Source organism: Anastrepha obliqua, chromosome 1 (genome assembly GCF_027943255.1).
Source record: "Anastrepha obliqua isolate idAnaObli1 chromosome 1, idAnaObli1_1.0, whole genome shotgun sequence".
NCBI classification, from domain to species: Eukaryota; Metazoa; Arthropoda; class Insecta; order Diptera; family Tephritidae; genus Anastrepha; species Anastrepha obliqua.
The window spans coordinates 3584038-3609063 of record NC_072892.1 but is presented as its reverse complement, the minus strand read 5'-3'; the positions used below and the strand labels follow the sequence as shown (position 1 = coordinate 3609063).

General features: G+C 35.8%; 1 protein-coding gene across 1 annotated transcript in view; it reads right to left on the bottom strand.

The window, feature by feature from the left end:
- Window positions 1-12649: 12649 nt before the first annotated feature.
- The window catches only part of LOC129253175 (histone-lysine N-methyltransferase, H3 lysine-79 specific), a 209703-nt gene continuing 197326 nt past the window's right edge, over window positions 12650-25026 (bottom strand). The window contains exon 11 of the mRNA XM_054891448.1: window positions 12650-18032. Coding sequence (XP_054747423.1) covers window positions 16600-18032 — 1433 coding nt within the window. The 3' untranslated portion in view covers window positions 12650-16599. The remainder of the gene's footprint in view (window positions 18033-25026) is intronic.

Sequence of the window (25026 nt, the reverse complement as noted above, 5' to 3'; positions counted from 1 at the left end):
AAATTTTTACTCTCTCTGCTAAATTTTATTATTAATTTCGAAATAATTAGCGATCTAATATAGAATGTCTTTTTTCTCCACTTGTGCGCAAAAATTAATAAGTGGTGTAAATTCTGAGAAAATTGATAACTAACGTTTGTTGCATTGCATTTCACTTCTCTTAACCCGCCGTCTACCTCTTTTACTCCCAAAGGTACACAAACTGCAAGTTGGAAAAATAATTTTCCTCTGCCACATATAGCAGAGAAATTAACGGAACTTTGACCATGCATGCCTACTTTAAGTGGCGAATAGATGAAGCAACTGGTACAAATAAACATATCTTGGCAGCGCTGGAATAGAGCTGCCTAAAATTGCATTGTTTGTAAATCAACGAGTTATACCAGTTTTATGAAGTATAACAATATTCGCTAGCGGCGAATCTTGCTCGATAACTCTCTATCGAGCATATAGATAGCGAGCGGGGAAAATGGCGAATAGAAGAGGCCTATTATTGTCTCACTGCGACACTCGCGGCAGCCTCAAGTACTACAATACCATTTCAAACTGAAATTGTGGAGCTAGATTTTCATCATTGGTTTTTTGTTTATTCTAGACTATTTTTTTTATAGCGATTTTTTTTTTATTGAAATTATTGCGGAATGCCCACCATTTATCTCAAGTATTTACCAAATATGTATTTACAGTAATACATCAATTAATGATGGCGGATAGACCTCGATTTTGGTCTGCAGCTAAAGTGTTCAAGGCCCTAGCCTCGTTTGAAAAAAAATTTCAATTTTTTGTTTTCGCTTATTTATGTAGACTGAATATTCGAAAATATCGTCCCCAAACGATTTTTCGAAATTCCGAATATTTCCGGAGATATAGCCATTTTAGTGATACAACCACTACGGCAAAACTTCAAACTTATAATAGTTTTCAGGCAAAACAAAGCATAAATTGATATTTATACACAAAACTGTAGTTTAGTTTGTGGAAGAAAAACTGCAAAAATAGTTGCCAGGTACATAATGTGCTTAAATTTAGGGGTTGAAATCTTTACAAAACCAGTTGTTCGAATTCAAGAAAGAACGCGTAATTTAGTTTGTTAGTGATGGTTATACGGTTCTCGAAACCATGTTTTACGAGATAATAGATACAGCCGGTTCTACTGAACGGATTTTGATGAAATAAAATTTAAATGACGTGGAATTGATGTCTTTATCGTGCGAACTACGATCATTCAGAAAAAAATTGTTTTGAAAAATTGTAAAAAAGGGTCATCTTTGAACGTTGGCCATTTTGTCAAATTTAATTTTTTTTTAAGATCGTAGTTCACACGATAATGGTTAATGGTTAATGGTACTAAAGGGTTAAGGTATGGGCCTTTAGCACTGCGACCATATTGATCTATTGTGCACCCTATGTTGTCTATTGACTGTTAAGTATGCTTATGAATTGTACCAGCTCCTTCTGAGAGAGTGATTGAAGGTCTTCATCTGTAAGCATGAACTTGTTTAAAAACCTTTTCCTTCTATGCGTCAACCCCGGACATTCGATGATGAGATGTTCTATAGACTCCTCACCTTCGCAGCAAAATCTGCAGGTGCTGGTGTTAGTTATGCCTAATTTATGTAAGTGTTTGTTGCAGGTGAAGTGACCCGTGAGGGCACCTGTGAGATTGCGAATACTATTTTTGTTTAACGTGAGGGCCATGTTAGCTCTTTTAGCGTTGAAACTTAGGAACTTTTTGGATAACGGCATTCATACTGAACAAGAAACCATTTTTTGAAGGCTGACAACAACGAGGGCCTCAATGCAAATACTATCGGAAGATTTATAATTCTTGCAAATAGCGTTGCAAAGGAGCAGTATACAAACAGACAAGCAATGAAGTGCCCAAAGGTTAAAGTAGAGATTTCCATCACTCAAAATCATGGTTTTTATTTATATTAGTAAAAAAGTTATTCCACTATTATTATTATTTTTTTTTATAACTGTTATTTTTCTAATTTTGATTCTTATAATAATTATTATTTTTTATTTTTTTGTATCATTATTAGTTTTCTAACTTTACTTTTTATAGTTATGATTTATTATTATTATTACTTTTTTTGTAACTATTATTATTATTTTTATTTTTATTATAATATTTTTAATTAAACAAGGGTAGTTTTTAGTGCCAGGACATACCATTGCTGTGACGGCAGCTATGATGATGCATTAGGCATTTAAAAAAAACAATTTACTGTTACAGTGCTGTGAAATACATACATAACTTTTAAGTATCTCACTTGCCTTTATTTTATTATTATATGAGTACGTACATATGTAATCATTACATTCGGTGCTAAGTTTCGCTATGATGCATGTTTTTATTAATATTTAATTTCAATACTATTTTTATAATTCTCTTATCCCTTTTGTTAAACTATTTTTTTAATACTTTTACTGTTTTTTTTTTGTGTTTTTGGCTTTTCTGAATTATGCTTTATGTTTCTTTTTATTTAGCATTAGGAAACATTTATCATACAAAAGGAGAAAAAAGATATCGAAATTGAGAAAGTTTCCTTTGTTGCTGCCACTCTATGGGCTTTGTTTAATGTATTAACAGTATTTTCATATATTTCGTGTCATTAGATATTTGTTCTCATACATTTAATTCGCTGAGGTGGAAAAATTCTTTAAATTTCCTATAAACTTTTATGTGAAATATTACTACAAACTTTCCGTTAGAATTTAAATTTTCTCTGCATTATAATTTGGTGTTCTTGTTTACATGGTTTTGTGTTTTTTGTTTTTTGTTGCTTTACCATTTTTGTTTTATTTCTTCAAAAGTAATCATTTTAGGTAGGCGTGCTTGAGTTTCGGGAGTCTTTTTAAGTTGTTTTTTGTCTTTGTTAACAATTAGCAGCTTTTTTCATTTTATTTACTATTTTATTGTTTTTGCTTTTATTTATATGTATTTTGTCTGTGGAAAATTTATTACTAGCTTCATGGAGAAAAGGTTCATTGGTTTGTGAGTTGACACTTGAAACATTTCGTTTATAAGTTTTAATTTTAAAATATTTGTTTTTTTTTGTGTTTTATTAATTACTTGTATAATTCGCGAAGTATATGTTATGTGTGTTTGTTATTCACCCTGAGTAGGAATGCCAATACTTTATAAGGTTTCCAATACAAATTTCTATCGAAACTGCCGGAACTGTAACGCTTGTGTTTTTCGATTAAATATCATATACATACATATACATATGTAAAATATATGCCCATGGTTTGGAGTTTGAACAAACATATGTACGAGTATGTTGGTCGTGTATGTGCTAAGTAAGTTACTACTATTTCGCTGAAAGACTGTAAACTGAAAATTTGTTGCTGCTAACTTTCTAATAGCGACTGTTCAACGTTGTAGTTGTAGACTTGTGCAGGAAGTGCACTTAGCTGGCGATTTGAATAAGCTTTGCTTTCTTGGCTGGCGGCAAATATAATAGATAAATATGCTCATGACTTCTTCATTTCAGCAGCATAAAAAGTGTTCTGAAAATTTCGCTCTTCATTTACTTCCTCAGTAGAACCTCAATGTTATGAAATTTTAATGATAAGCTTTAAAGTAACCTTACGCCTTATGCCTTATACATTTAACTAAGTACGCTTTGATATATTAAAATTTTCAACGATTCGTACTCTACGTATAAAGTTCACTGAATAAAATAAAAAACGTGTCAATGACAATCTGCTAAATGTAGGGTGGGCTAGAGCTCGATAATTTATGGTATTTTCAGGAATTTTTTTTTACAATGAAAAATAAAAAGCGATATTTAAATTTTTTAGGCTTTTTATCTGTTTTTATACATACATATACAAAAATGAAAAAAAAAAACAAATTTTATTTGAATAATTTAAAATATGGCGCTGAAGTTGACCCTCCCGAAAAATTGGACCTAGACGGTGTTGTCCAATTTGGCTCTTCTATTTATCTGAAACTTAAAAACCAAAAAAATTATTAATCAGCTATGACCCTACTAGAACATAATAAAATTTGACATAATGGCGAGGTTTTGAATTTTACACTCAAAAAATCGCTTTTTTCAGTTTTTAATAAAAAAATTCGAAATAATTGAAATAATAATATGATTCTAGTACGGGCGATAGCCATTGATGTTGTGAGCAACGTATTAAAATTTCAGACGATTCGGTTGAATAGTTTTTTTTTTACAACACCAGACCGAAAAAAGTGGTTTTGACATACATAATTGAGTTTCAAGTTTTGAGAGTGACCGCGAGACGAGTCCGACTCTACCTGCTAAAATTGCTGTAGAATCGAAAATACTGGGCGTATCCTTCCAAAAATTTCACAGTATATTCTTAAAAGCCTATACTTTCGAAATATCAAAAAAAATCGATTTTTGGAAATTCTAGACCACCGGGGACCCCTTAAGTAAATATCCCCCAGCAAGTTAAGCGAAACGGATGACTGTGGTGCGAGGCAACTAGAATCCACTCATCAGCTGGTTGACTATGATCATAAACTCAACACTAATAGTCTGAGCGGAACAGGTGTAGACGGCGAAGAGGTTAAACGGCTTGGTGACGATGGTAGTGCTGACATTATTGTACCAAAACACCTTATTAGAAAGTTGGGTTTGGAGAAGTGAAGCCTCCGTTTCGGACAAACTCTCAGGCGCAACAGTTCAATTACACAAAAAAACAAAAAAAGGTGGGAAGTAGAGGCAGTGAAAGAAAAAACAGAAAATGGTACAGAAATTGTTATAGAAGGTTGTATTGGCCGAAAAAAATATATTTTTAGTATTTTCAAGTATATACAGAGATGCTCACGATAATAGCCCTGCGAAATTTTGCAAAGTTTTGACTATTTATTAATTTTTAAATTTTTATTTTTTTTTAATTTTTGTAAATTTTTTTGTATAAAAACCATATAATTTAATGTTTCACACTTTTTGCAAAATCAAAAAAAAAAAAATCATCAAAGCAAGGAACATAGGAAGAAAGCCGTGATTGCCACTACAATCCAATTGCTAATGGAATGTTCTTCATCTAGCAGCGATAAAGAAATGGAACAAATTATTGTGAGCAAAATAAAATCATGTGATGCTAAATTCGTTATTTTGCATTTTATTTGCTTTGTTTTTATTCAACACGAGGTAGCTCAACTGAAAAAATTTAATATTTGCGACTTTTACAGCCAATAATTTAATCAGCTGCTGGTAAAACTTGCAAATTGTTACTGGTTTTGCGTTCAAGTAATTTTTTTTTTTAATTTTTCTCTTTAAGAGCGAATTCTCAAAGTTGTACTGAAATTTAAAGTTAATTGATTTAACTGAACTAATCTTTCATATTCCTTAATTAATTTATTTCTCGAATACATTTTTACCAACAAATCGAGAAAAATCTAAATTCATTTGAATTAGAGTTTATTTCCAGTTGCGCATTAGAAATCATCGAAAGCAAAAAAAAAATGCTGAGTAAATTCTTCCTTTTCATTTGTGGTAGTCAAAAGCATATTGTATAAATAGTATAGTCGTGTAAAATTATTAATTTTGTTAATTTAATAATAGTTAGTAAAATAAAGATAAACTGTGTAGACGTAGCTAAGCAGGCATCCTTCAAATTATCTCTCCTGAGCTCTAGGCTAGGTTAGGTTTCGCAGGTTGCTTGTCTAAGGCAAGACACTCGGTTTCCCTAAAGCCCATTGTGATATCTACATTTGATTTACATTCCTTAACTAAGTTGTTTAAACCTCTTAGATCTTTTAAGAAGGTAACTAAGCTCTAAGTGATTCGCTTATACGACTCAGACACATGTGCCCTTCTCACAAAGTAACTAAAAAAATTCCTAAACTTAATTTTCCAGCTATTTAGGTAGGAGCATTATGGCCAGGGTTGAAAAAAGACAGTTATTCATTTTTCAATTGTTGTTGAAAGTCTAAGCGTAAGAGCGCTAAATGAAAGACTTGAAAGAGCTTGAAAAGAAAGGATGGTGACGATTAACTACCTCGCGAAGATATTCAAAACGTCGAACATATAAGGAAAAAACTGTTTCACATTTGCAAAAGTGGAGCTTTCAAATAATTTTAACATTCACATTCGCTGTGATTAATTACGAATGCGATGTTGTGCAAGTTGGACGCGACAAGAGATTGTGGGCCCTAATTAACCAACAGAATTTCAGCTACTTAGCAAAATCTGAGACATACCAAGTTTGGCTATCCGAAGCAAAATTTGTAAGAGTAACTTCGGCTGACACGTCATAGGTGATTCGGCAGCAGAATTCTGCCCGCTCATTTTACACGTATTCACACACTCGTTCAATCAGACGTTGTTCGGACGACAACGAAATAACACGAGCGGATACTACGTTAATTTTTTACGTATATCACCATCACAATCTCAGTTTTTTCGTACAAAAACCGCTGTCATGACTGCGGTTACATCAGCCAATCAGCTGATTCCTTCAAAATCGCTGAGAGCCAGCTAAGCCAGGTCTGATGTTGCATTCTGCACATCGTTTCTGAAACCCGTCAACGCACAAATGGCAATTTATTTGCCATATCCACCTACGCAATTTATTTGCCATCAGTCCTACGCTTATGCAGAGGTTTTTCAAACCAGTCACAGGAGAAAGGATTAAAAATGAAATACAAAAACTAGCAACGAAAAGTACTAATGACGCTACAGGTTCTCCAAATTCTGAAGCAACCAAAAGATTTAAGAGTTTTTTGGAAAAGATTTTAAGCGGTTTTTAAAGAGCGCTTTTGCTGTGAGGCTACATTCTTCAAACGAATATATCCGACATTAGCAGCCCCGTTGCTATGCTCAAAAAGAATTTGTTCTTGTAACGCAATAAAAAAGGATAAATAAAGGGACTTTCAAAATGTAGTGGAAAATTCCTAGACGCTACCTCCTTTCTATGCCATTTTTGACACTTGTCAAGAAGACAGATGTGCAATTTTCCAAAATAGAACAACGCGTAAAAATTATTGAAACTTATTATGAAATTATTAAGAAAAACATAACACAAAATTCATGATTTGTTTGGTGGAAATAATCATCCGAATGAGACGACAATTCAAAGGTTGGTGGAAAAATTGCAAAGTTATGTCGAGCGTAGAAAAAGGACAGGCAGACCGAAAACTGGACGTTCTGTTTAGAATATTGCCGCTGTAGCGCAAAGTGTTACTGAACAACATTTAACATCAATATCTCGACGTTAGGCGGATTTTACCTGTAGACGTGCTGAGCTCATAGTAGACATTTAAATTATGTATTATAATTTTTCACAGATGCTGCTGCCATAGCCGAATGTGTTGGTGCGTGACTACCATTCGGAATTCAGAGAGAACGTAGGTTCGAACCTCGGTGAAAGACCAAAATGAAGACCTGTATGTCCCTCTATTTGTGGAACAACGTCAAGACGCACGCCACCGAGTAGGACGAGGAGCTCGGTCAAACACCCAAAAAGGGTGTACGCGCCAATTATAACGGGTGATTTTTTAGCTATTCTATTTTTAAACAGTTGGTTTAAACAGCTGACGCACGTTTCGTGTTTTGTTTCACTGTCAAACATCTTCAGTTTGGTCTATAATTTAACCATGAATCGTCTTACAAATGAACAACGTTTGCAAATTATTGAATTTCATTATAAAAATGCGTGTTCTGTTAAGAAAGTTTATCGCGCGCTTCTTCTATTTTATGCTCAGTTTAATCGACCCACTGAAGCGGCTATTCGAGCTATTGTGACTAAATTTAGAACCAAGTTTACATTATTGGACATCAAACCACCAACACGCTTACGTAGAGTGCGAACTGAAGAAAATATCGCAGCTGTATCGGCCAGTGTTAATGATGACCATCAATTATCGATTCGTCGCCGTTCGCAGCAATTGGGCCTCTGTTCCTCAACAACGTGGAAAATTTTGCGAAAGGATTTAGGTATGAAGCCTTTCAAAATACAGCTGGTGCAAGAATTGAAGCCGAACGACCCACCGCAACGCAGAATTTTTGGTGAATGGGGAAAATTGTGTTCAGCGACGAAGCTCATTTTTGGATCAATGGGTACGTAAATAAGCAGAATTGTCGATTTTGGAGTGAAGATCAGCCAGAAGAATTGCAAGAGCTACCAATGTATACAGAAAAGGTCACAGTTTGGTGCGGTTTATGGGCTGGACGTATCATTGGACCGTACTTCTTCAAAGATGCTGCGAATCGTAACGTAACTGTGAATGGTGAGCGCTACCGTGAAATGATATCCAACTTTTTTTTGCCAAAAATGCGAGGGCTTGACTTGCATGACATGTGGTTTCAGCAAGACGGGGCCACATGCCACACAGCACGCGTAACAATGGACATGTTAAGAGGCGAGCTCGGTGAACATTTTATTTCACGTTCGGGACCTGTCAATTGGCCACCCAGATCGTGCGATATAACGCCTTTAGATTATGTTAAAGCTCATGTCTATTCGGACAAGCCTGCTTCAATTAACGCATTGGAAGACAACATTAAAGCATTTATATGTGAGATACCGGCCGAAACATTGGAAAGAGTATGCCAAAATTGGACTAAGCGGATGGACCATTTGAAGCGCAGTCGCGGTCAACATTTGCATGAAATAATCTTCAAACATTAAATTATATGGACTGTACTATCGATCCAAATAAATATAAAAACTTCATGGATTTTTCTGAATTTTACGTGTGTTTTTCTGAAAAACTTTTCTATAGCTCTTAAAAAAATCACCCTTTATATGTATATATAAATTATCTTCGTTCGTCTTTGGAACGCTCTATCACAAAAGATGAAAATTATTTGAAGTACATTACGCTTTAAAAATGAAATCATACATTATTTTGCCCTATCAGCATTATCAGGCAATTCATCGTAGACTGCTTTTGTAGAAACTAAGAAATTGTAATCATAAAATTCGAACAGCTCCGAACGGTACATTCGAAATTCCTAGAGTAGTATTCACTGAATACACTCGGAATGTCAAATCTGAGAATTTTGTCAAATTTTTCTACGACGACGTTTGGCTAAAGGGCCAAAATTAGAACGACTAATAAAAAGAGGATTTAAAAGCAAAAAATAAAGAAACTGTATTATATTACCAATATTAACTAAACTATAAATAAAAAGAAATGTTTAAGTATATGTACTTTTATGTGACTTCCCCGGGTGTAAAGTTGTAAGAACACGCCAGCATTAATAATACAGCAGAAACCAGCTAAAACAGCAGAAAAACCAGGAATTGCTCAGGCTTTCTCAAAATACGCAAAGGTAATCGAGTTTTGGCAAAATGTGGCGAAGGAAGGATGTATACTTTATCCGATCGCAGAACATATTTTTAGTTCAGGTGTGGTTAGATTGGAAGGCTTAAGGGGACAGATACCTGTAAAATTTCAAAAAAAATTTTTTTTTTCATAAAATTTTAAAATAATCCTTTAAGAATATATGAAAAAACTTTTAGAACGAAATTTAAGTATTTCTTATATTATATACATATCGTCAACCTTGATGACTCTATTCTTTGTGTTCGAGCGGTGGGAGAGGTATAGTTACGTATTCAAACTTTAGACGCGTTTTTCTCAAAACTATATTTTTCGAAATGGCGTACACGATAAATCGAAAAGTTATTGACCGATCTCCCTGAAATTTTGCGCACATCCTTTTTATGATATTACTTTCTATGTGAATTTAAAAGTTTCCGAAAATTTTTCGAAAAAATAATTTTTTCGAAGCAAAAATAGGAGGAAAATTCGCCCCAAAATTCATTTTTATTAAAGCATTTTATTCCGCGACTTTTTTTCATTTATTGACGCCGATGCTACAATGCCCGCCGATTGAGAAGCCCCACTGCGACCTTCCTGGAAGAATTGAGTGTAAATCCGTCATTTTAAATGATTAAAATAAAAAAAAAATTATTATTTTAATGTATAAATAAACTGTATGCCAATTTTGAAAAAAATATATTGACTTCTTCATTTTAAATAATTTTAATGAAAATCAGGTAAAATATGGCCGTTTACAGGTATCTGTTCTCTTAAAAGGAAAGTAGTCCGAAAACAAGGGAGAGCAAGCAGCAATTGGCGGTGGCCGAAATAAGCAGCCCTATTTCAATGAAATGGAAGAAGAAGTCATCAGACTGACTGCTTTAGAGAGGGTTGGTTGCTTGCATCTCTCAATATTTTCGCTCAATTCTGAACGTCCGTTCGCGTCTCACTTTCCTCCTCCATTAACATAATCGCACATGTCATCGAGTACATTTTAATTTGGAAATTCAGCTGATTTGATGAAAAACCTCAAGATTCTTTGCTAAATTTTCTTGTTTACATGGAACCTGCTGTTGTATTGTAGAAATATCAAAATGTGACATTTGAGTTTGGCAGCACTTTTTTCGAGTTCACATGGAACCCACGATTACAATTTTTTCGTATTCGCAGGTTTCCTACGACGAATTCTATGGTAGAGCTGAATATGCACGTACACCTATAAGTACTTCTAATGATTTCTTGTTTTTCTTCTCCTACTTCCACTTTTTACAGGCCACTATTTCCCTTGACAAATCTTTTCCCCTAAGCAACTGTATTTTTAATGTTAATTTTAAGGTTTTTAAATTGAGCTCAAACAACTTATGGTTGTGTGTTTGATTAGTAAAAACAAAAACAAAAAAAAAACAGATATACGTAAATTATTTTCCTGAAATTTCATATTCGCCACCCTAACATATGCATCGCCCTTTTTGCAATTAAAAATTCTGAGCTCTGTTTTTCAAATACCTCGTTCATTTTTGACTGCAGTCACACTTTTTCACATCGTCAAGCCAAATGCGCTTATCTTCATAAGGCAGCGCTAGACCCTGTCAGTTATGGTTTTAGATATCCATTAAAGGGTATATTCAGAAACGCATTATAAATGCGCAGTAATTGCAGCGCTGGCAGCACTGCCAATGTGACAAGTGTTGCAATTGATAGATTGGCAGTATTAAAATTTTTCCTGCAAATAATGCGCGACGTTTGATACAAAAATGGCGTTTTGGAACGCGATGCATTTGCAGTACTGCCATATTTGCATTTCTGAACGCATTGCCAACACTGCAAAAGTACGTTGCGCATTATAATGCGTTATTGAATATACCCAAATTATTAAATTATGTTGCTTTTCGCTTAACACTTTTTGGGAAACTCATTTCGTTCATTTTAACTTTCTTTTCCCATTCAAATATTCAAGCTTTTACTTTTTACGTATATTTACTTAATTTCATTTCTGTTTTCTTTTCTTTTCTTTTCTTTTATTGTTTGCTTTATTTATTCATTATATTCTGTACGCTTTTTTACTTATCAATTAAATTAATTAAATGCCATCATTATTTGTTGTTGTTACTGTTTTTATTCACACATACATACATACATACATTGCATTGTTCGAAACAACTGTTACATGCGGTGTAATAATTTTATATTTAAATTTGTTATACATTTTGCTGTTGTTCTTTTATAAACTGTCATTTGATACTGCAATTTAAATTAATCAACTATTACATTTTTTCCTGAACGTGAATTGTTTGCTGGTTGCACTTAATCTAAAGTATTTTTTGTAATATAATATTTTTATTATTTTTTCAGTATTCCATAAATAAGTAATTGCATTAAATTATTTATTAAATTATTTTTTTTTCATTAAATGTTTATTTTTCCGATAGCATTTACATTATTTAATTATAAATATTTAATTAGTAAATATTTTTTTAGCTAAATTGCATACTTTCTTCCCTACTTTTTTATTTATTGTATTACAATTTTTGCAGATTTTTTTGCTTATTTCTTTATTTCTTATTCCCCTTACTTTTTTGCGTTATTTAGTCTCGCCTGGTTATTGATTTATTATTGTTGTTTTTTGCTTAAACCGTTAACAATTAAATTTGTCAATTTGCCGTTGCATTGCTTGTGTTGCTCAACCGTTTTTGTATTTTTTTATAATGAATTTTCTCTTCACTTCCTTTCTCAATTTCATGCTAAAATTTTGTTTATTAAAATCTAAAATTAGATAAGAGGTTTTTTGCTTTTCTTTTGCTTAGCAGCGTTGCCACAAAATATTATGTTAACTTAATTTAAGGAAAAAAAATTTTTTTTGTGTTACAATTTTTTCGTTACACATCTTGTTACTGCAGTAGCTTCGTTTCAATTTCGTTCATTTCCGTTGTATTCAATTTTTATTTAACAGTTTCAGGTTTAACCTCAAATTTTCGCTAATTATAAAATATTATTTATTTTTAAATACGCACAATTTCAAATAAATCAGTACAGCAGCGAAGTTGTAGCATTTGAACTTAATTTAGTTATATATGACATTTTTTTTTATACCAGATTTTTTTTTAAGATAAACTACTAAGTGAATCAAACACTAAATTTAAAATTAAATAGGCAACTAACCGTTACTTACTTAAACTGTGCAAAAAACTGGGTGTCAATACTAAACAATTTCTTTTAATGTTTAACAAAAAGTAAAATTATAAAGAAAACGAGACAAAATTGTCATAATAAAATTGTTTTAATATTAACAACAGACTAAAATAATTGTAATTAACCATTGAAATGCTGTCTCATGCCAGCTAAATAGGTTCCGCTGTTGCAAATAACAATAAAAAATATTAAATGTTTTCATTTTTTTTTTGTTTTTTGTATACCAGAAATTTCCAATTTGCGCTTATAGCAAAAGTATAAAATATTTGAAAAACAAAGTCGTTCAGTTACCTTACCATGTACGAAGTAAACGGCGTGTCGTTTGTGTAATTTTCATATTCCAATTGAAAAATTGGAAATTAAAAATTGCTGCTTGTTTTTTGAAAGAAAGAAAAGAACTTATTTTTGCAAAGCTTGAGAAAGATTTTCTAACGAGCTGTAGCGCATAGTAAGGTATCAAATGAACTACATTTATGTTTAAATATATTATTAAAAAACAAAAAAATATAATAAAGTTACAAAAATATATATATTATAAAATTAAACAAAAAAAATTTTTATTATTTTTATTTTTTTATTTACTTGCATACAAAACTGAACAAACTTGCCGTGGGAAGTTGCCTGTCTCCCATCGGTCGGATATGGGAACGCTCGGCAGCTATGTATGCAGAGTAGTTGGGGAAATAAAATACCACTCGCGCACCAAAACGAGCAAGACCTGCTTGAGGTGTAGGTAGTTTTCATCTAACACCAAGCTAGGATAAGTGGGCTAGCAACCTACTTATTCGAATCTAAGTTGCTAACGAAACGTCGGACAGCCTAGACTCCACTAGGAGTTAAAGGAAAACATACATATCTATCATATATTCCGTTTCAGCCCGCATTGAAGAAAAGAGAAAGAAATAATTCGCGCACAAACGAAATTCGCACAATTCCATGGTATTTACAAAATTTTTAATTTATTTAAATATATATATTATTTGTATTATGAAATAAAATATAAAACAATAATAAAGAAGAATATTTTCATTTCAATACTTTTTTTAGAAGTTGAAGTGTTGTTTGAGTTCTCAGCTGCGAAAGAGAGCAGTTACTACGTAATCGTTGCCTAAGCAAAACCCTGCGGATATTCTGACCTAAAACCATAAGTGATACTGACCTGACCTATGGGCTATTACCAAACAAATACCCATACTCCTCGAAATACGGCGTCGCAAATAGAAGTGGATCGGCCATACACTGCATAAACCCCAGAGCGACATCACAAGAGCTGAACTGGATTAAATCTCCAAGGGAGTGGCAGGCGCGGGAGACCTCATGTCCTTCACTTCGAACGTTTAGGGGCCACACCAGCACCGCCACTCGATGCCTACGACATATTATTTTTAATCAATATAAAAAAAAATGTTTACTAAATATTTTGATTGATTTAAATTTTATAGTAGAGTAAAGCATTAACCTTTCGGACAAATGTACGTTAAGTCAAAAATGTATTCAGTACAACGCTTTTTCAGTGCTTGGATACAGTGCAGAGGGGTTTATAAGGAGCTAAAAGCAGGGCGTATTGTAGATATATTAATAATAGATTACAAAGCCTATTGTGCCTCTGGTGAATGGCGACTAATAATTCGAATGTCTTACATTTCTGCAATATTTCGGACTGAAAATACCTAACTTCAAAACTTCATGGCAGGCAATTGCGAAGCTCCAATCGGTAGTTAAAACATACTTTGAAAAGGTGTTAACAGTACGAGTAAGTGCAGTAGGTGGCAGAAGGAAGTTCATCAAAAAAGTACATCTGAAATTTTGTGTCAAGGATTCAAACGAAATAGCATTACTGTAAACTATTATATAAGCAGTGCCTCCTGAGTATATTTCTGTAGCATACCAAGAAAAAGTTCTGAACTCGGTTCTCGCAGCAAGCACAAAACCTAAAAGTGAAGGAATTAATGCTTTTGTAGGGGGGGGGGAAATATACAAAAAATTGGAGGAACAGCTCAGCCTACACAAAGGTTAAGGCTTTATGCGTCATTCTATTGAGTCCTTGCAAGTTTCAGTGGACAGTGATTGTCTTATTGCTTTCATTCAAATGTCTTAAATGGAAAATATGAGAAACCTGAAAGTTCTTCTGGCACAATTTATTGAAGAGACTTGACTTGACTGGTTTTATTGCTTTCAACTTTTACGGTATAAATTAAAATCAGCTGTCTGTAGACAGCTGTTTTGTTGTTTATTTCACTCTCTAGTTTTTTACTTGGGTTGTTTTTTAACCCGAAAAGGGAGGAAGGGAGTAAATGAGAAAGTAAAATAATATTTATGTTGAGGTGAAGTTGCAAGTTTCTACTGGATCAATTTTTACTTGCAACAAGATTGAAAGATTTGCAGTGAAAAAGTTTAAATAAAAATAATTTTACATAGGTAAGCTGAATTTTGAAAAATTTGTAATTTTTGTTTGTTTCTTCATTTAACTTCATTATGTTGCTTTATGTTATGTTATGTGTATGCTACACTGTTATTTCATCTTTTAATATTTTTTTATTGATTTTTATGTTATTTTATTTGTTTGATTGTTATTTTAATTTAATGTAAATTTTTATTCTGATTTGATTTATATAAAAGCGCGCAGCTATGCTTAGCGGAAGGCATAATTTGCTACTATTAATTTTTTTACTCCTTTGAATAGTGCGTCATGAAAACCTAGCTTGTTTTGTCCTCTTTCGGATATTTTATTCTCCCAGAGCGAATGCTGTGAAATAAGTAGAAATTCAGTTACTGGCAACTTATATGTATATATATATAATTGGCGCTTACACCCTTTTTGGGGGTTTGGCCGAGCTCCTTCTCCTTCTCCTATTTGCGGTGAGCGTCGTGAGTCCTAATCTGACTCCAAACGGAAATTTTTGTATCAGGAGCTTTTTCCTGGCGAAAGTACACTCGGAGGTTTGCCATTGCCTGTCAAGGGGCGACCGCTATTAGAAAAAACGTTTTCTTTATTTTGGCGTTGCACCGAGATTCGAACCTACGTTCTCTCCGTATTTCGAATGGTAGTCACGCACCAAGCCATTTGGCTATGGCGGCAACTTTTTACTGAAAAAAAAAAAATGTATAGAGTTACTGTTAGGTCAGCGTCTTTACAGTCCAGCTACAGAAGCGATTCTCGATTCATTTGATTGTCAATTTTTCAATTCTCAGGCATTTGATAGTTACTTTAAGTGATTCTTCTCAGGCTTTTGACAGTTATTTTGAGAGTAAATTGCATTTGTCTCGCGCTTGACAACACCCTGTGGGAGTGAAGACTATCAAATTGCCAGCTGTTCTACCGAGTAGTAACAAAACCGATATTAAATTTGTAAAATGTAAATAATTAGTGCAAGTTTCCTCAGAATTTATTCAGTTCACTACCACTTGCAGTTTTGAATGCACAGAGATTAAAATTCACTTTTAACTACGAACAGAAAATGTAACTCTTTCCAACATTTATTGTGCCACGACCGCGATGGATTCTGAACGCAAAACTAGCTAATGGTAATTATGTATGCAGGTTAGTAGTTTCTTCTCTTTTTGTTTTTTGTGATATATGAGCCTACTCTCTGACACAGCTGATCACTAACTTCTTACAATTCTTTCAACACATTTCGTCTCATTAAAAAATTGGAAATTAGCTGTTTGAAAGCTCAAGCCAATTCTAAAATAAAAAATGGTTTTGAATACAAATTTTGAAACATTTACATTATCCAAAAATTTTCAACTACTTTGAGGCCAACTTTCCAGTTTCTGTCACGAAATAAATATTTTTTTTTTTCAAATTTCATAATTAAAAAAATATTATAAAATAAGTTTTCAACTAAACTAAAATAATTAGTATAGTAACTGTGATAAATTTTAAACTTAAAGTTAATTGAAAATAACGCGATAGATTTTAGCGAAAATATAACGAAATTATTACACAATTCAACCATTTCTCGCTTAAATTACAAATAAATATTAGTTAATGTTGATATTACGTTACAGTTTTGCCAATTGTTGTTGCCAAGTGGCTACTAGGCGAGGAGGGTAGTAGGCGGGGTACTCACTTCAAGGTGTGTCGCCAGAAAAAATGTAAATATGCTATAAAAAAGAAACTAAACTCATGCAACACTTTCGACTTAACTAACGTTGGTTGTAGTGGGCGTGGCTGTGGTCGCTGACGGCGCAGCACTAACGTCCGATTTGCATTTCTTGCCATTGCTGTTACCTCCTCCTACTCCGCTTCCTCCGCCACCTTTGCTGTTGTTGCTAATGTTTAACGCGCTGCTGCTATTGCTGCTATCCATGGACCAATCCCAATCCTTGCCCTTCGGCCGGAATTTCGACGACTTGTGATGATGGTGGTGATTCGACAGATTATGCGTTGTTGACGACGCATTCGCTGAAGCGTTGTTGTTGTTATGATTATGACTCAGCGTATCAGCGGATTTAACGTTGGACTCTACGGCATGCTGCTGTTGTTGCTGCTGCTGATATTTGGGTGACTTTTCGACGCTCGTCGCAGATTTTCTCGATTCACCGCCACTGGTTTTGTTAAATGACGTCGGAATATTCGATATTGAGCTTGTTACCTTGCCTGCCGCGTCGGCGACTGTTGGCTCATCCGTCGCATTCGCCGTATTGGTAGCATCATTACTATTATTCGCATACGGCATCAACAAATCATCGCAATCGTACTCCCAATTGCGTTCACAGAATTTCTTCTTGTAATGTTTCTCCGATGAGGATTTCGATTTGCGTTGATATTTTAATGGTATTTTGAGTGTATTGTTACCATAGGGATCAGCAGTAGCGTTGACTGCACCACCAGATCCTGCGGCTGGTGGTGTTGGTGTCGGCGTCGGTGTGGGTGTGGGCGTAGGGGTGACGCTGTGTGCGGCAGCCAGAGCCGCGGCCAAAGGTGGTGTCGGCACTGCCGCATTCGGGCTAGGTGTGCGCGGTAGTCCAATATCAGAGAGTGGTGGACTTTCAATGGCGCTCGCATCGACTGGCGATGAGGCGCTCGTCTTCAGCAACGTTATGGGCGGCATAGAGGAGACATCTGAGTGTGATGACTTCATGCTACTATCGCTGAGATGATCCGATGATGAAGCGTGACTGCTACCACTACCACTGCCACCGCCAACGCCGACGCCACTATGTTGATGCAGCAGCAGAGAATGATGGTGGTGGTGGTGATGAAGATGACCATGCATGTAGCTATTGACACCACTGCCGCCAGAGCTGGCGCTGGCGCCGCTGACGCTGCTCACACTGCCGCCACTTGAACTGCTAGTGCTGCCAGCACTGCTGCTGCCACTGCCAATGGGCATATCCAATTGGGAGGATGTGGACGATGTGGAGAGGAAGGTGCGTGCCGCATCCGAATTGCTGCTGCTGTGCGTTATACCAGAATCCGGCGATGTATTGCAGCTAATCGAAGATGGTACTATGTCGGTGTCTATCGAGCGACGCGTCTTATCTAATTCAGTGGAAGCAAATGCGACCAGACGATCGAAACCGGAACTCACGCGATGTTGCCAATGGGTTTCATCGTCAGCAATGACATCATCTAAATGAGCAACAGCGGTAAAGAAATGTTAAAAGAAATTCGTTAAATTTTTACTACATTTTAATTGTTATTAATTAAAAAGTTAGATTTGGAACTGTAAAAGTATGAGTGCAAGAGGGATAAAAGCGTTGAAAGGTGTTTATGAAGTTTTTTTTGGGTTTTCACTTTTCAGTGTGAGTAAAGCGGTCCAAGTTATGATTTCATATTAACGTACGTATGTACATGTATACCCCCTAAAATTTGCAAAGATTAAAATAAAATTAGAAAAAAATGTGTCGGCATGTAAAGCTGAACGCCAAAGCAATTGCTGTTGAAGGACACCCGCTGGTATTGAATTTACAAGAAATATTTTGTTTTCTTTTTAATTTTAAATTTCAATATATTGTGGACAATATACCGGTAATTTTTAATAATATCGAATTTTTTGAGAATCTGAAAACTTTTGAACAGTGGCCCCCGCAGTCGAGTAGGTTTGTGCTTAAGGAGCCCGGTTTGTGGTAGGACCCCGGTTGAACTAAGGGGGCGTCCATAAATTACGTGAGATGTTTAAGGGGGGGAGGGGGTCGAGTCAAATCTCATCTAATCTTACGGAGGAGAGAGGGGGGTCTCGGCAAATATCACGCAATTTTTTTTCTGATTAAAAGAAAAAATAATTATACTATTTTGGTCCATTATCCAGATTGTAAATGCTTAAGATTTAATCTTAAGCGTAATCGTAGTATGATTAAGATCATTCACTAATTCGTTCGAAAGAAAATAACTTCATTCATACTTCGACGTTATACATTACTACTGTCAAACTACCATATTTGTTTTATACCAAATAGCTCAATTTAATCTGAATTAACGGTACAGTGTAGCCCATCCTTTGTTTTCGCGCCACTATCAGCCGAAAGCGCGACTCGATGAACAAGAGCGTACGAGCTGAGTAGCAGCGACACACGGACAGGTTCCAACCTTCTTTGTTTATTCTTGTAAATGTTTTACTCGACTCAGTTCATGCTCTTACTAATTTAAAATGAGTTATCAAGATTTTTATAACGTATACGTCAAAAAATACGTCTATAGGACGAAGAAGTCCTGCCAGGACGATGTGATAAAATTATGGAATACTGCGAAGCAAAAATTCCCGAAGAAAGAAGAGTTAATACATCACATTAAACATGAGATTGAACGGCTTCTCAGGGAATCCACTGAGAGAAAAGTTCGGTCTACTTTACCATTCTTTCAAAAGGTAGGTTAAATATATTTTTTTATGAAAATACTTTTTTTATATAAAGTTTATTGTTATCTTTTTAATTTATTAGATTCATTTCTTTATTATGATGTTTTGATTTTAGACTAACACTAAGATCTCTAACAGTTCTTCGATTCAGGCTGGTATAAGCACTGAGAGTGTTCTAAACGTGGAATGTGCAGGTCAGGTTCAGATCAACGATCATAATATTCAACACGCGGAATCTGCGGTTCAGGATGAAATTAATGACCAGCAGTCAGACGATCAAGATTTGGACGTTGGCCCTCAACCGGCAGGTTAGTATTCGTCTTTCTTTCTATAGGTGACGTTTTCTTCATTTTGTCCTATTCTAAATAAAAGTTTTTTGCATTTCAAAGGCGCTTCGAAACGGAAAAATCAGCTTCTTGTGATCAGCGATGATGAGGATGAAGCTATGTCGAACACTACACCATCTAACGTACGTCCCACTCCAGCACAAGATACTATGAAGAAAAAGATTGCTAAGCTGCATATGGAGCTTGACCTAACGGAAAGGCGCAAAGGGTCTCTTGTAGCTGACGGCACTGAATTTGATAAAATATGTAATTTGCGACGAGAAATTGACATTTGTGAGAAGAAACTCAAGCTTAAAGAAAAGCAGAGAGTGTACTCTATGACGCACAGAAAAAATAAAAAACAAAAAATAATTGAATTATGTTCAAAGAATCCCGATGCAGCTAAGTCGTTGACGCCTCGTGCTGGCCCTGGACGCCCACGTTTAGAAGAAGAACAGTCTGAATTGCTAAAAACAATAAGTGATTTAGCCCTATTTGGTGCTTCTGCTGAAGAGCGACGTCGTTGGGAGATAGTTCGCACGGTCCATACGCTTTCAGAACTTACAAATAAATTAAGCGAGCTGGGATTTAATATTTCACGAAGTGCTACTTATATTCGACTGTTGCCTAGACGGGCAAATACACGAGAAGCTACGCGCCATGTAGTGACTGTGCCGGTGAAGCTGAGTCGTCCTGAAGCTGACCATCATAAGGCACACCAAGACCAATACTTTTCTGTAGCCTCCATAAGGTCGCTGGAAACGATAGCCTCAATACTTGGTCCTGACTCCGTAACTTTTTTATCTCAGGATGACAAAGCCCGCGTTTCCATCGGTCTGACAGCAGCAAACAAGCAGGCGCCATTATTAATGCATGTTCAATATAAAGTGTCGTTACCAGATCACGACTTTGTGATTGCTTCGGGGCACAAATTAATTCCAAGCGTGTATGCTTTGTGTGAAGGGAAACCTAATGAGATGGGACGACCAGAAGCTGTTTCATATAGTGGACCAACTTATATAGCAATACGAAGTGGCAAGCACTCTTCGTCAACTGCAACTAGTCACGCTCAAGACTTGGACACTCTTTTAACAATTGAGTCTTTTTCCAAATTTATAAAGAATATAGACGGCAAAGTTAAGCCTGTTCTTATAATTTCAAGTGACGGTGGGCCTGACGAGAATCCGCGATATCGAAAAGTGATCACACACGCCATAGAGCATTTTAAACAATATGATTTGGACGCAGTATTTATTGTGACTAATGCCCCTAGCAGGAGCGCATTCAACAGAGTAGAGAGACGCATGGCTCCACTCAGTCGAGAGCTAACAGGCGTTGTTCTTCCCCATGATTCTTTTGGGACACATCTTGACTCCAGCGGCAGAACATTAGACGAAAGTCTGGAAAAGGATAATTTCAAAAAGGCAGGGGATATTTTGGCTGAAATATGGTCTGCAGTGTGCATTGACGGACACGAAGTAGTCGCTAAATATATAGACCCGAATAATGACACTTCCAGCGTTCCAGACCTGCCAGCCGAAGAATGGTACACTGAGCACGTTAGAGAGAGCCAATATTTACTCCATTTACATTGCAGTTGATTCATATCAAATTTGTATGCGTGCCTATTTAATTTTTTTTTTTTTTAGTTTTTTAACGAGCGCGAATGTCAACAAATTTTTATTAAGAGTTACAAAGGGAAATTGTTTTTAATTTTTTTTAGGTTGTGAAATGCGATGACCAGAAGTGCTGCAGCCCACGCCGGAGTAATCTGAATATGATTCTTCACGACCGTTTTCTGCCACCTCCATACCCTATCACTCAGGTTGATGGACGTTTGACAATTCCGGACTTTAAAGAACATGACGGAAAGTCATTTGCTCCATTTCTAATACGCCTACCGATTCAACCGCTGATTGCCTTCATCAGCACGCCTTATGATCTCTATTGCCCAAGTATACGTGATGATTTAGAGAAAAGATGCTGCAGTACATGCGGTATTTACTTCGCATCTATTACAAGAGCTGCAGAGCACAGGCGAGCAGCTCACATTGCACCAGCTAAGCAAGCGCGTATGTTCCGCAAAGTGCGACCCTCACGGATTGTCACAAGACGAGCTAATGAGCAAGCGTCAACGGCATAGAATGGCTAGATCAGAACGAAGTTGAAGGAGCAGATGATTTTACTGAAAATCATATGGACATGTTGGTCCCAATAGTCTCTCTGGAAACCGCGCATGATTCTCCATGGACTGATTTAGAGTAGATATTCTTTTTTTTAATCGCAGTACTTACGATTTAAGTCTTCTATTGTTAACTTTATAACACTTATAACTCTCAGCAATATTGATTACTAGTCTTAACTAGTCGTAAGTAAAAGCACGAAGCAATTTTTTTTCTTTTTACAATAACAATCCAACGCGTTTACATAAGAAACCCACATTTTGAAAAATCTCACGTGAGATTGGGGGATGGGGGAGGGGGTTGAATAAAATCTCACGACATCTCACCAGGGGGGGAGGGAGGTACAGAAAATTAAAAAAAACACCTCACGTAATTTATGGACGCCCCCTAAGTAGACAATTCAGAGGTAAAGTCCTTTCTCGCCGAATAAAACTAACGCTCTATGAGGCTCTCATCATGGCTGTCCTAACGTATGGCGCAGAAGCTTGACGATGACTACAACCGATGAGTGTTTGAGAAAAAGATTCTGCGGAAGATTTTTGGACCTTTGCACGTTGGTGGCGGCGAGTACAATGGAACAATGAGCTGTATGAGCATTACGGGAACATAGACATTGCGCAGCATATAAAGATCCAGGAGCCTTCGTTGGATACAAACGCTCCGGCTCTGAAAGTATTCGATACGATACCAGCTCGTGGTAGCAGAGAAAGCGGGAGGCCTCCTCTGCGTTGGAAAGATCAAGTGGAGAAGGACTTGGCTTCACTTGGTGTGTCCAATGCCGTCGGTTAGCACGAGAAAGAAACGACTGTTACGCTTTGTTAAACTTGGCCAAAATCGCGTAAGCGGTTATGGCGCCAATCAAGAAGAAGAAGCACTCTGGTTCAAGTCCCATTCTCGGCATGAAGCATCAAATGATAGAAAAGCGTCGCCCTTCGGTTTGCCATCTCCGAGTGTATTTCTGTCATGAAATATGAAAAAGCTCCTCATAAAAAACCACATGTCGTTCGAAGGCGGCATAAAACTGTAGTTTCCTTCATTTGTGCCACAACATCAAGCCGCATACCCCAAATTGGTGGAGCCGCTCGACCAAAGACCCGACAAAGGATGTGCGCTGACAAATCGGCTCTCAATTTCATGTAAAACAATTGATCCACTAATGTTATGCCTTTTTAATATTCGCGAGCTCTTTGTTAGTAACAACTCGTGCGCTACTCTATTTTATTTCAAAAAACTATTAGTGTTGCCAACAGGACGCATGCAGTTCAGCTAATTATAAATACATTAATTTTAACTAAGCCAACCCAGAAGCTAAGGAAAAGCAACCAATAACTATTTTGCAGACACTTACCAATTATCGCAAATGTTTTAATATAAAATGGGGTGTGGGTGTGAAAAAAGTTTGTAAACCCAATTTCAGCAGCTAAGTTTTGACTTTGTTATGGCCATAGCTGCGCTATGGAGCTAATATGGTATGGGAGGAATTGTTGGAAACTGGAATGTAATGTGTAGGAAAATATAAATGAGGAAGTAAAATTAAATAAGAATTGAAAGGTACAAATTGTAGAAGGAAATATTTTAATTCACAGGCACTAGCAATGCGTGTAGTAGTATGTGTGCAAATGTCATGGTAGCAGGATGATCTCGATTTTCATTTCAGATGTAAGTATAGTGAAGCCTTCATTTAATGAACCAAATAAGTTGCTTCTCTAATTCTTAAAGAATCTACAATGTGCGTGGTGATGTACACTATGCGAAATAGCTTTATGCGACAAACCAATTTTGAATCGGGAGTCCCTGTTTGCAAAACGTCACTAAGAGTAAATCGAAATAAAAATGTCATCCATCACTTTTTGAAAAATCATGGTGGAAGTGGAAATTAAAAGAACTGAGAATTAAGAGCCAGATAAGACGGTTGGCTGTCAATAAAAACATCAGCCCTAACCAAAGTAGATACAAATGATGAGAGAAAAAGGACCTCATAAAAAACCATTTGGCGTTCGGATGCGGCTTAAAACTATGTCCCTCTATTTGTGGAACAACATCAAAATGCACCCCGCAAATAGAAGGAGGTCCTCGATCAATCACCTAACAAAAGTGTACGCGCCAATTATTTATTTTTAACCAAAGTAGATGCGAGCTTTCTCTCAACGTTACAAAAAGAAAAATACATCAAATTTTGAGTGAAAATTGGAATTCAAAATATTAAAATAAACTGACAAAACCGTAAGCGTCAGCCACGCCACAAGGCTTCTAGACTCGAATTCGCCGAAAATTATACGTTCTGAGATGATGTATGGCAATCCATTATTTTTAGTGATGAAACAAAATTTAATCTCGATGGGCCTGATGGTTTTGTCTGAAGTATTAGGGGACGACCAATGCGTCACTCCCGAATCTTCCACACTGACTCCCTTATGACCTGGAATGATTAACTACCCTAGCAACAATTTGTTTTAGTTCGCATAAGATGAACGCAGAAAATTACGTAGACGTCTTGAATAATGTTTTATTTAATTTTGCCGAAGAATTTCACGATGAATCTTAGACGTACCAACAGGACAAGGCCGTAATTCACAGCGCTAAGCGTACAAAGGAGTTTTTCGCGTCGAAAAATATTCCTGTGCTGCAATGGCCCGCAATTAGTCCAGATCTAAATGCAATTTAGAGCCTTTGAAGTATTCTTAGCAAGTAAGTTTATAAATAGCCTATTGCACCTTAAAAAAACATATCCCAAAGGAATGGGCCAAAATCGACTTTAGTGTCCTTCAGTTACTCATAAATTCCACGACGACTAATATCAGTTACAAAATAACGGAGGGCATATAAGCAACGAAAACAAGCTATTGTTAACACCCTGCAACTCACAACTGAATGAAGCAAACAAAAAACAGGAAAAAAATTTTTCAGTGTAAAATATCACCTTGACAATGAGCATAAAACTTTAAACTGTTTGATCGATACTTTACGATATAACGATCACTACAGCCATCTACCGAGAAAATATTGGATTTCGTTTACCCCAAAATTATATTATTTTACATCATTTTCTTAAGATTTAATATAATATTAGTTTGGCCCCAAACATTTATTTCCTTTCACGCGCTTGAAAATTATTCAAGTTTTACAATAAAAGGCTGAAATAAATCAGTTTAAATGTTTTATTCTTACGTTTGTTTTCTTCTCTTATGCCGATTTAGAAGACTTTACGCGCAACAGTGACCAAGTTCACGACAGTTTGAATGCTACACTGTTGCCAAATT